General features: G+C 38.8%; 2 protein-coding genes across 2 annotated transcripts; both read right to left on the reverse strand.

The window, feature by feature from the left end:
• Positions 1 to 4264, reverse strand: LOC105940400 (elastase-1). The gene is made up of 8 exons (XM_036134763.1): positions 4122 to 4264; positions 3917 to 4014; positions 3527 to 3627; positions 2834 to 2959; positions 2039 to 2175; positions 1812 to 1954; positions 197 to 346; positions 1 to 108 (listed from the first exon to the last, which is right to left on the reverse strand). Exons 1-8 carry the CDS (start codon positions 4159 to 4161, stop codon positions 97 to 99), a joined length of 807 nt encoding a protein of 268 aa, XP_035990656.1. The 5' UTR covers positions 4162 to 4264; the 3' UTR covers positions 1 to 96.
• A 4798-nt stretch (positions 4265 to 9062) lies between these two features.
• On the reverse strand, positions 9063 to 12071 carry LOC110366618 (elastase-1). The gene is made up of 8 exons (XM_036134748.1): positions 12028 to 12071; positions 11771 to 11865; positions 11589 to 11617; positions 11021 to 11107; positions 10654 to 10782; positions 9859 to 9995; positions 9583 to 9744; positions 9063 to 9150 (listed from the first exon to the last, which is right to left on the reverse strand). The coding sequence occupies exons 1-7, from the start codon at positions 12065 to 12067 to the stop codon at positions 9617 to 9619; spliced, it is 645 nt and encodes a 214-aa protein (XP_035990641.1). The 5' UTR covers positions 12068 to 12071; the 3' UTR covers positions 9063 to 9150; positions 9583 to 9616.
• Between the last annotated feature and the right edge of the window lie 715 nt (positions 12072 to 12786).

The following is a 12786-nucleotide window of genomic DNA, read 5'->3' on the forward strand; positions in this document are numbered from 1 at the left end:
TACAGTAGATGGTGCCATTTTTTCTGACTTTTATTTTGATAACATGAGAAAAGAATAAAGAATGTTCTCTTATTCCCACATTGATCGCTCCTCTTCTTAACCCATGATCTGCAAAGGCAAATACAAAATGATCATTTACAACATTCAAAGAAATAATGCTTATATCAGTGTAATTCTTGAGGTGTCAAATACTGACGCCGTTCATCCAGCTGATGTAAGCAGAAGCACGGGTGAAAACGGTAGGTTTCTTGTAGGTGTTGCAGCCGAGAGAAGACACGAAGCTGGTCACTCCGTGGACCACCCACTTGCCGTCGACGCTGCAGTTCAGGGGGCCACCAGAATCACCCTGCATAATTTAAATCACAAACAAAATCAATCATTAATACTGTCAATCACCTTATTTTGATTGCCTTCATTCACTCTTTCAGTTCTGGAAAAGTATTCACACCCCTTGAATATTTTCATAGTTTGTTTCAACCACAAAAAGGTATGTATTAGGCCAACAAATCAGCACAGGAAAATTATATTTAGCTATAGGAGTTGTTTTCATTTGAAATCTTACAAAAATGGGGTATATATCTGAACTCACTTCCAGAATCCCCTTGTGTTTAAATTATTTACAGTTCAAATACAACTGGTCAACAAAGCCTTAGATGTAAAGAAAATAAATGGAGGAAGACCATCATGAAGATCAAGAAGCAGTAGGTCAGGAAGAAAGTTGATCAAAAGTTTAAAACATGCCTGAATCACAAAGAACGTAAAAGGCTTTGAAAATCTCAGAGAGTTACGTCCATTTTATTTGAAAATTGGGAGAATGTGGCACAACTGCAAACATACCCAGACATGGACATCCACCTGACGGACTGGGCAAGGGATGCATTGATCGGAGAAGCAGCCAAGAGGCCGAAGAAGGGAAACAAGATGAACGTCATGGTGGAAAGAAAGCCATGGAAAGTTCAGTTTGTAATTTGCTGAAACACACATAAAGGACCCAGCTTCCACGTGGAAGGTGGTTCTCTGTTCAAAGAGACAAGAATTAAACGGTTTGCTCTACCTGCAGAAAGCAATGTGTGGTGAAAACTAACACTGCACATTGCCCTATGCCAGTTGTGTTCAAAGTCAGTCACCAACGGGCTGGTGTTCTGCATTTGTTAGATGTTTCCCCTTTTTCATGACACCTGAATCAAATCAATGAGCACTTAGCATGTTCCCGTAGAACTTGATAACATGGTAAACCGCTAACTAAGATGTTTGAATCAGCCGTGGTGAATCAGAAACCCATCCAAAGCATGCAGGACAACGGCCCTGAAGGACTGACTTCAGACATCCCTGCCCTACACTCACTATCTGCGGGATGAATGCTGCAGCATCATGGGATCTAGTCAGAGTAGATGGGGGGATAGATTGTTTTAAGAACAGGACAACACAGGAATAAAACCTTATTGAGGCTGTAAAAGACTTGAGACTCCATGATATGGAGTTCCCCTTCCAGCAGGACAACACAAGACATCCAGAACTACAATATTATTTAAGTAGCCCAGTCAAAAGCCTGATTTAAATCCAACTGAAAAAAAAAAACATCACAAGACTGGAAAATTCTGACACTGCTTGAGTTATTTTGGAAGAAATAGTTGTCTGTTTGTGTTGGTCTGTCCCTTAGCATCCCAATATACGTTGACGTTTGTGGTTGTAACGTGACACAAACTCAGTTAGTGTGTTAGTACTTTTAAAAAGCACCGTGCGTCATTTTCGACCATGCGTCTAACATTTATTAACATCCATTAACATTGTGTGGAAAAGAGACGGCTCACCTGGCAGCCAGATTCGCTGGCACCTCCAGCACAGACCATGGTGTTCTTCACAGTGCTGCCCCACCATCCGTAGCTGGTGCAAGTGTTGTGGTCAACGACAGGCAGGTAGGCCTGCTTCAGCTGAGCAGACAGGCTGCCACCGGCTGGGGAACGCAGCCAATCACATTAGAGCCTGTCTGTAAGTCCTAAAGGTTAAACACGTCAATGTGAAATTATGCTAGACTCACTCTGAGTGCGTCCCCATCCAGAGATGTAACAGGGGTGGTTGTGGGGCAGAACCTGGCCAGAGGGAGGCAGATTTGCCAGCTGGACGTAGTTGTTGAGGACCGCGTCAGAGGACAGACGCAGCAGGGCGATGTCGTAACTGTAATATGTAGGAGGCACAGTTACATGTAAGATGCTTGAAACGTTTTGAGGAAAGCTTAAAGTGGGAAATAATGTTTAGCTCTATGTCTGATTAAAAATAAAAATTATAAATAAATATCAAAGAAACACAATCCTGTTTTTATATTAGAAGCGGTTCAACCACCAGACAGAACTGCTCTTCTGTTCTAAAACCGTTTAAGTTTCAACAGAAGGGACAAAACCCTTTTTTTTGTTTCAAATCCTGTTAAATATTTATTTTTTTATTTTTATATTTTCCTTTTTGGCTGCACTTTTCTAGTAATAGCAAACCAAACAAATACTTTTTATTTTTTATAAAGCATAATTCTTTGCATGAATGTTATTCTAATAACTTGAAATAATAGATCTATGCAAAGCAAGTCATAAAGATTATTAATAACTAATAAAAACAGCTACTGATATTATTGTTCACACTTGAATAACAACTAAACATATAAATCTTACCAATATTCATGTTTTTAAAACTTAAATGTATGTATTGTCGTTACCGAAAAATACTTTATAAATTAACTTGTCTTATCATGTCATTTTATAACATATCACAGATGATGTATGTATAGGTCTGTGTTTTTGTTCTTTGTGCCTAATGAAATGGGTGAAACCGTGTTCCTACTAACCCTCCGGCGACGCTGTTGGAGTTCCAGTTGGGGTGGATGTAGACCCTGCTCACGCTCATGTACTGCTCTTTTCCCTCGTGGTTGTTGATGTCATGATCTCCAAGAACAACACGCCAAGTCCTGGAACTTTAGCCATGCAGAAGAGAAAAGTTGTTTATTCAGGTGTACTTAATTTAATTCAATTCAGTTAAATTTTATTTATATGGAGCAAGTTCATGATACACGTCATCTCAAGGCGCTTTACAAAGTCAAATTCAATCAAATCATACAGATTGGTCAAAAAGTTTCCTATCTAAGGAAACCCAGCAGACTGCATCAAGTCTTGACAAGCAGCATTTACTCCTCATGAAAGAGCGTAGAGCCACAGGGAGAGTCGTCTGCATTGTTGATGGCTTTGCAGCAATCCCTCATACTGAGCAAGCATGAAGCGACAGTGGAGAGGAAAACTCCCCTTTAACGGGAAGGAAAAACCTCCAGCAGAACTAGGCTCAGCGTGAACGGTCATCTGCCTTGACCGACTTATCCCAACATAAATTACAATAACTATTTAACAATTAAAGTATCAATTGCTATTATAAGTTAAATATCCAATGAGCTTGACCATATTGAAACGATTGTATTCCAGTCTATGAGAACGTCTGCCTCTCTTGGTTTTGTTCTCTGCAACATTTCTGTGATGCGTAAGACTCCCACCTGTCCACACAGTGAGCAGCAGTCATGACCCATCCTCTCCTGATCAGGGTTCCTCCACAGGTGTGGTAGTAGTAGCTTCCAGATTTGTACTGAAGGGAGATCTGAAGAAATGCCAACACAGAGATTTAGAAACACAAGTAAAAAAAAAAAAACGAATATAAAAAAACTTTTCCCAATTCCATTTTAACAGTATTTAAATGTGTTAAAAGCCTTTAAAAGAAATTAGATCCAACACTTGATGAGAGGCTGCCAAGCCGTTCTTGTTTTGAGGAAATGGGACAGTTGTGATTAATGAACTGTTTGTAAGAGGAAATGCATTTGAATTTTCTTTCATACTTTTAAATGCTTGCAACACATGAGTTACAGGGTGAGAAAAGGTTTGAAGTATACCTGCCAGGGCCAGGAGTTAGGTCTGGCCACCTCTCCTCCCACAACCCTTTCCTCACCAATGGCATCCTCCAGGTACCTGGGCTGGGGCTCAGCCAGCACTGAGCAAAGCCCAGATCCATGAGAGAAAGGACATGTCAAATAACACATTTAAGGACTTTTGGGGCTTCTGTGGGGAATCTAGAAAATAGAAAAAAGAGGTGCTTACCCAGGGCTGCGAGGGAGGTCAACAAAAGAAACCTGAGCATGTCTGCAGTCTCCTCAAAGCGTTCTGCCTGAGCAACCTCTGTCCACTACTCTTTTATACTCTCAGGGCAGCTCATACTGGTGGTTTTGTAGATTACGTGTCCAACTCCAACGCACGTCCACCTGTGCAGATCCCACAGCTATCGTCAGGGCAGCAAGGACAGGCTCCATTAACTTAAAAGAACAGTTGGCGCTGGATCTGTCAGTTTTAGTTACTAGGAATGACCGAAGGATTTCCTTTGCTATTCTTACTTAAAACTGTATTTAAGCTACACAGCATATGTTCAACAGCAAGACTGATTTTTATTTCTAATTTATGAACTGTTTTGCTACTTTCTATAGTAAAATAAATTACATCCATGCCCACATGCAAGGAGACATTTACTGGTTACTCATCACTCAGTTTGAAACTCACCTCTAGATTGAATTTGTTGTGTGAATTTCTGGCTGAAATTTTACTGCAACTGACTTTATGCTGTCTCTTTCGTTCTCTTGGCCGAAAAACTGGCTGAGAGCATATCTGTTTAACTGTGTTCCTAGACCCACTTATGGCGCTAGTATGCCATGACCCTCTCTAACATGGAAAGTATTCCTGGATCAGTGCTTCTGTGTTATTTGTGTGTCTCTGCTCTGGTTTACTAACCCCTAGTTGGTTGTGGCAAATGGCCGTTCACACTGAGCCTGGTTCTGCTGGAGGTTTCTTCCTGTTAAAGGGGAGTTTTCCTCTCCACTCTTGCAACATGCATGCTTGGTATGAGGGATTGCTGCAAGGTCAACTGCACGCCCTTTCAGGAGGACTGAATGCTGAAAGTCAAAGGCTCGACATCTGCTGGGATTAGTTAGATAGAAAACTTTTTAACCAGTCTGTCTTAATGATTGAACAGAATTATCTTTGAAAAGTGCCTTGAGATGACCTGTGTTGTGAATCGGTGCTATATAAATACAATTAAATTGAATTAATCCTAGCTGCTAGCCGATAACCAATGGCTATCAGTCTGTGTCACGTGTCTTCAGAAATAAGATACTGCACACACGGCACATGACAAATGTGTGCAACGTTGCATGTTTGAGGGAGAGCTACTTTAGTTCAGGTTGTGAATTGGTGCTATATAAATAAAATTCGATTGACGTTTCATTATTTTTGTATAATGCTTTTTGTGGAAAACTCCAATACCACGAGAAAGCCTGTTCATTTCCCTTTAAATGGTGCAACATACGTAAGGAAAATGCATTTGTACGTTGACCAGCAGAGTTGTATATGTAGGCTGTGCTTATAAAATAACTCAAACTAAATCCTGTTGTGCACTCCCATACGGCCTATTATGCTGTTGACTGATTTTGGTGTTCGTTTTCAATGTTTGGAGTTTGAATAACCAGAAAGGTGCGGCTGATTTGCCAGTTTATTGGTTAACAAACTGGGGTTTCAATAGAACATGAGAGAACCGTAGACAGCCACAGCAGTCTACCACGTCCTCCTCATGCTGATCAGCAGCTATGTCACACTGCTGTATGATGGCAACACATTCCACAGTCAGAAGTTGCTACAAATCAGTCAATATGGTTTTAGTTGTCCCTCCGGAACAAACAGCAGGCCTAAGCCTGATCCTACAAGTGTTAGTTGGAATGAGGTCAGGCCACTCCTTACTCTCCACTCCAACATTCGGGAGGAAATCTCTCATCAACCCAGCTTTGTAGGAGCATTGACATCTTTGAGGCTAGAGTTTGGTCCCTAAATGAGTGGAGATAGATGTTAAAATGTATTCACAAAAACTGACCAACGTCCAGTTGCCTTTGACATTCGCCTGTAGTAGTTATAATCTTCTGCTGTTGTCCAGAAATACAGAGGATTTCTGATGGTAGATTTCATGCACCTACATGTTATTTCCATAACACTGTGATATCACAATGAAGTGGATATATGAAACCTGAAACCACAACTGAATCAAGGATTCACTTGATTTGACAGTAGCATTTGTACTAATGTAATAAATCATGACTTAAAACTTTAAAACAGATTTTCCTAATTGATCTACGGTAGTTTAACATTATGACATTAACCCACCTTTAGTTTGTGAAGTAGAAGATTCATATTAGCATTAAAAGACGTAACAAAAACATGCACAAATATAAGATAATATAAGTGTTAGGGATTTACCATATGTATTGAATATTCTAATAGGCCTCCTCTGGGATAATTGAATTATTTTTACATAAAACTCAGATTAGGGGAAAGTACAAGCCAAAAAATTGACAAACAAACTGTAACAAGGGAAAAGTTTCACATTTAACAAAGTCCCAGCTTTTTTAGCCTCTTTCCAACATGTGTTTAGTTCCCATAACATCAGAACATGTTGCGTCATATATTTGCTTGACCTCTCTTAGTGTTTTTCTTTATACCTTCTACGTTTTCTTTATTCTTTTCCGAAAATGGAACAGAACAATTTTCTTTATTAGACTTTCAATCTGAATATTACCAAATTTCATTTGAAATACATCAGGAGGCCAGTAATTGCAAAGAACAACGAACAATGAAACCAGAAAATGGCTACACGGTGTACTACTACACTTATATAATAGTCAGATAGATTTATTTTAAAAAGAAAAGTCAATCTCTTTCACCCCATTATCCTACATGGGCTTGTATTCATCTTGTATCTGCTTGCTAACTTGTTAAATTTTGATGAAGGTTTCATGCGGCTTTAAAGCGAAAATAGTTAATGTAAAAGGCTGGATCACACCGGAGAGTTTAAAGAATTTACCCAAATTCTCAATTTTATCTTGAAGTTGTATATTTGGCTCTGTTGAAATGTAGAACATCATTCTAAGATATTAGAAGATGATTAAAACTAGTTTTAATGCAACAAGAACTCGAAAACAACCCATGAGAGCTAATTATGAATTGGTTTGCTTTGCTCACATGCACACTTGATTCTGCAAATGATGATATCATTTAGAAAAAAGGAATACAACACTGATTTTTATTGAATAGCTATGAAACATAATACTTTTATCTGACTGTCTGTAGAATAATCTTTCAAACTAGCACATAATCAAACTCATCACTTCAAATGGGTAAGTTTCCCATGCTAAATGAAGGGTAGGAATGCCATGCAGTGACCAGTGAATGTAATCTTCCATCAGATGGGTGGCCCAATATTTGCCATTTTAAAAATCATATAAAAGTTGAAGATGTTACACTGTACAAGCTTGCTACAGGGAAACGTTATTAGAAATCCGCTTCAACATATATAGTGTATATAAAAGATGCTGGTCCGTATAATTTCTTGCTGCAGCAGAATAATGACAGAAACATTAGACACATGTGAAGTCATGGAGAGAATTGTTGGCACCCCCTCTGTTGGTTAAAGAAAACCCCACAATGGTAACTGAAATATCTTGAAACTGACAAAAGTAATAATAAATAACATTTTACTGAAAGGCAACCAAAAAAAAATCAGACATTGCTTTTGAATTGTGGTTGAATAAAATCATTAGAAAAATAAAAAAAAAATTAAGCAGGGCTGGACAGAAATGATGGCACCTATAACTTAATATTTTGCTGTGAAAGCGTTTGAGGCAATCACTGCAATCATGCAATCTATGCAACTGTTAATGAGAGCTCTGCGCCTGTCAACAGGTGTTTTGGCCTACTGATGTTCAACTGGATTTAGGTCAGGGCACATAGAAGGCCGGTTCAGAATAGTCGTATAGCCGTTCTTGGGTGGGTCTGGCTGTGTGTTTTGGGTCATTATGCTGTTGAAAGACCCATGTCCTACAACTGAGACCAAGCGGCACATTTATCTTCAGAATACCTTGATAGATTGTAATTTCATTGAACCTGGCACAGACCTGAGACAACCAGTGCCAGATGCAGCAGTCAACTTAGCGGTTAGCCGTTCATCGTAGCTCCACTGCTCTCACTGCAGACTTTTGAACATGGCTGAGAGTCGCGTGAAGCAAACCCCGTTCATGTTTATGAGAATAAGAGGAAGGACTCAGTAGAAAGTAATAAGACCAGAGTGGATTTGGGAGATTTTTAATACGTGGTCCCCCTGAAGAGCGAAAGAGCAAGCGTCTTGCACATACGCGGTTATTAAAACAGGGACTTGGGGAATCTTCTGGAAAGATCACCAAACCTAGCTTTAAGATATAATTTTGTCCGTTAATGTTGATCAAAAGCAGAGTCTTCCATTATTTATTCAAGTTTCTGCTTTATTGTTTATCTTTTTTTTACTTAATTTTTTTGTAAGCAGCTTTTAAATGTGCTGTATAAATAAACTTTGATTGACTCATTGATTGAAAAAAAATAACAAGGATTACCACTTGTTGTAACTGTGTTCTAAATTTAGCAGTGTGACAGATTAGATCTCTCAGCAGTAGATGAACATTTATTGCTGATTTTTATTACAGCAAAGCCTGACATCAGGCAATTGTATACTTCTAGATTTTGTCAAACAGGCACACTTTACACTAGTAAACTGCCACATCTCATATAATTCCATGGAAAAAATAATCATTATTTTTACCCAAGAATCTCCATCTGTTTTCAAGTGTAAAGCAAATTTTTTCAGTAAGTGATAACACAGTATTTTCTTTCCCGTTAATATGAAATCCATTAAAAAGTCTGCCAAAAAGGAGTCCTCACACAAACTTTAATCAAGTTTATTTATTTAGAACAACATTGGGTATGTGTGTAGGTTTTAATCAACACAAATATGGTTATAAATGGTCTCTGTCACTGTATGAGGCAACATTCAGGAGATGGTCTGTTAAAAAGAAGTGAAAACTGATTAGGCGCCATGCTTTTGAAAACAGAGAGGGGGTATATGTTTTATACTAACCGAGTTTATCCAGTCAGTGTAGTCAGACAGACGGGTGAAGATAGGAGGCTTTTCTTTATCATCACATCCTGATCCTGTTGTAACACTCAAACTACCATGAACATAATACTTGCCATCAACCTGGCAGCTCAGAGGGCCACCAAGATAACCCTGAGAGAAAAAAAAAAATCATGTTATAACATTTGGACGACAAAGTAGCAATTTCAACACTTATTTAAGGTATGTGGCACATAGTTATGAGTGACAAAAGCGTAAAAATGGACAATGTCTAATCTAGAAAACAGAGGCTTTTCTAAAGAAGACTGGGAGCACTTCCAACTGGTTGATTATTTCATGTTTTTTAAGAGCAGCATTCTGTTTCAATCTTCTGATTGAATCCTTAATTTTAGTGTTGTTAACTTAAATCAACTATTGCAGGCAAAACAAACCCAGTCATTCATGCAAATCCGGCTGATTAAGTTAGAGCATACCAGCACAAAAATGAGATGAGGGGTTCTCTCTAATTTCTCTAACCCTGTACCCTTAACCCCCGTGGACGTGCAAAAAGCTGAAACAATGTCAACAAACAAAGTTTAAACTCACTCGTCTCTCATAAATACTCGCATAGCAGGAAATTTCACTTCTTCCAGCACAAATCATGCTGTTGTTTGATGACGGTCCCCCACCAGCCTCTGCTGGAGCAGGTCTGGTAGTCCACCACTGGAGCGAAGGCCTGCTTAAGTGGAGCAGGCTCTCCCTTTTCAACTGATCAAAGCAAAATGATAGGATGTGTGAAACAAGACCGGACCACAGCACTGCTCACTGGGAGATCAAACTGCAATGCAAAAAAACAAAAACAAACAAACAAAAAAAACCTACCATATGTTCGTCCCCATCCAGTCACATAGCATGGGTTGTTGTGTGGCAGAATTTGGCCAGGGGAAGGCAGTGAGACAAGCTGGACATAGGAGTTCAGGATGGCCTCAGACGATAGTTTCACCAGGGCAATGTCATGGCTAAAACAAAGTGAAAGACCTTTAGCCCTGAACGCCCATTTTCAGTAAAAAACGTTCACTGTGGATAACATTTAGAATACAAATGACCTTTATTGTCCCTCATTGAGGTAATTCACATGTCTTAGCAGCAAAAGTAAACGGAAGCACGTAGATTACATAAAGGTCATTCTTGGAGTCATATATAAACAGGAAAGCCAGATTAGTAATATGTTGCTCTCAGCACATTATCAATCTGGGCCTGTTCCCATCAAATCCATTCAAGGAGGGACATTCAGCACAACTTTCCAAGCTGATTGGGCGAAGCGACACTTAGTGCCCGCCTACCAAAGGTTGGTTTTAGCCAATCACGGTATCAAATTAATACGTAAGCAGCAGACACTATAAGAAACTACACATATACGCTGGTCAAGGCACTTCTTGCTGTTCTTCTTTCAAAGAAGATATCGATCAAACAGATGTGATAGCAGCAGCTACGTGTGCGTCCTCCTGCGCTGCCGTGTTTATTTTGGTTCAGCTGAGGGCTCGTCAGCTCTTGCTTTCGTTACAGCTGTATGTTCCGCCTTAAACCACAATACTGCAACGTGATTGGCCCCAGCCGTGTTTGGTTTGGGACCCTATCATTTATGTTGAAAGAATATAAAAAAAATATTAATCTCACCCATCAAAAGCCAGACCAGACCATTTGGGGTGAATGTGAATGGAGTAAACAGCAATGATTTGTTCTGCGTCACTTCTTACACCTAGGTCATGTTCGCCGAGAACAGCACGCCACCTTACGAAGGAAACACTGCAGGGTTTTGAAGATAAGAGGGAAGAAGAAAATAAGCAAGTCATTCCAGTTTTTACCTTGCAATGAATAAGATAAAAACAAGTCATGAGAAGCTTCACAATACATTTAGACCAACAAAAATGTATTACATTTCCTTATTGAGAAAGGAGTTTTCTGGGCACAATTTGAAAAAAACAAAATCCTAAATTACAATGAAATAAAGCGTATAAAATGATGTGTTATATCATTACTTTACCTATCAATACATCTAGCAGAAGATATTACCCAACGTCGCTGAATCAGGGTTCCTCCACAGTAGTGGTAGTAATGAATATAGGAACTCCTATGGAAGGACATTTTTTTTGGAGTTTACATTTTGCACTTAAGAGCAGCATTTCTTAGTGTCTTCTAATAAATTGTCACCAATAAATGTGTTGGTCTGCATATCAAACTCAAAGTTCAAAAATGTACTATGCATTTCTTCAAGACATTCTTATTGCATTACTATATGGCATAGAAATTCTCTTTTTCTGCAGCATTTACGCATCAGATGTGTAATGCTGTAAAATCTGTTTATCTACACATTATCTACACGTCGAACACAACGAAAATGAGTGAAACCTGAGTAAAGCTCATTCATAGGAGCGACATCCAAGAGCGGCATACTTTGAGGTATATTAAACTGTCAGAGAAGGCAGAAATTATTTCTTGTTGGCTTGAAATTACAAGTCTTAGCAAAAGTTATCCATCGTCTGAGTGTGAAGACGGAGACTTTGTGCTCTAAAACGGAAAATGTACGGGGATGTCTAGTGGCAATAACTTACGCAGCTACATGTTTGTACTGAAGAGAGACCTAAAGAGAGAAAACAGATCTGAGATATGTTTGTAACTCTGAAACGGCCACTTAGATTCGTTTAAGTTTTATTTGCAAATATGTCTACAAATAAATTCATTTTAAAATCAGTGACAATGCATACATTTAAACTAGGTGTTAAATATACTTTACCTGCCATGGCCATGAGTTAGGCATGGCCACCTCAGCATTTAACCTCCCTTGTGTGTTCTTCAGGTATCTGGGCTGGAGCTCCAGCTCAGCTAGAACTTGTTAAAAAATGTAAAGGTTCAATTTAGACACCAGCAATCCTATTACATAGTCCTATTTTATAAACTATATTAAGGTTAAAAGAACGGGTTGAGCTGAGTAAATTAAACATAGATAACAAATAAATTACTACCACAGTTAAATGTCAGTCATTATCCTACCCAAGGCTGTAAAACTCGATAAAACCAGAAATCTGAGCATCTTGTATTCTGTCTGTTTTATTTTTGCAGAACGAATGCTTCTGTTTGTCTTTTATACCTGAAGTTGTGTTGATATGTGTGTCTTTTTCTTTTTCTTTTTTTCCTTAAATCCACTAGGCACCTGTGTTTTTCTCACACTGTTATCAAAACACACATTATAGTGACTCAGAGGGTGTTGAAACATATTTCCAAAGTCACTCTGGCTTCTAATGCACATCGACTACCTCTGAGAAAAACATTATTTTGAGAGAATGATGGGGCTGCTTGCGAAATACATCAAGGTGATGTATTTGTCACTAAGACCTGTCACCCTTGCAAAATGTTTTTATGCATGTCCTATGTAGACTAGAGATCAATACTTTATTTACTCAGCAGTTTAAAATCTAACTCTGTCTTTTGTAAAAAAAAAAAAAAATTAAACAAAAAAAAAGTCTTCACTAAAAGGGCATTAAGGGTTTAAATGCAAAAAAACCATTGTGTCAGACATCATAATTGTTAAAGGTATAGTGGACGGTTGTTCCGAAAATGTAGGTAAGACGTCACTTTTTGAATTACTGGACATGCGCAAGACCATCCTACCTGCTCTTATGCTCCTCAGGGGGATCGCGTGAAAGAATCTCCCAAATCCACTCTGGTTTTATTCCTTTGTTCTGAGGCTTTCCTCTTCTTCTCAAAAACTTGTAAGACAATTTGCTTCTTGGGAATCTCAGCCATTTTCAA

The sequence above is a fragment of the Fundulus heteroclitus genome, unplaced genomic scaffold (genome assembly GCF_011125445.2).
Source record: "Fundulus heteroclitus isolate FHET01 unplaced genomic scaffold, MU-UCD_Fhet_4.1 scaffold_90, whole genome shotgun sequence".
NCBI classification, from domain to species: Eukaryota; Metazoa; Chordata; class Actinopteri; order Cyprinodontiformes; family Fundulidae; genus Fundulus; species Fundulus heteroclitus.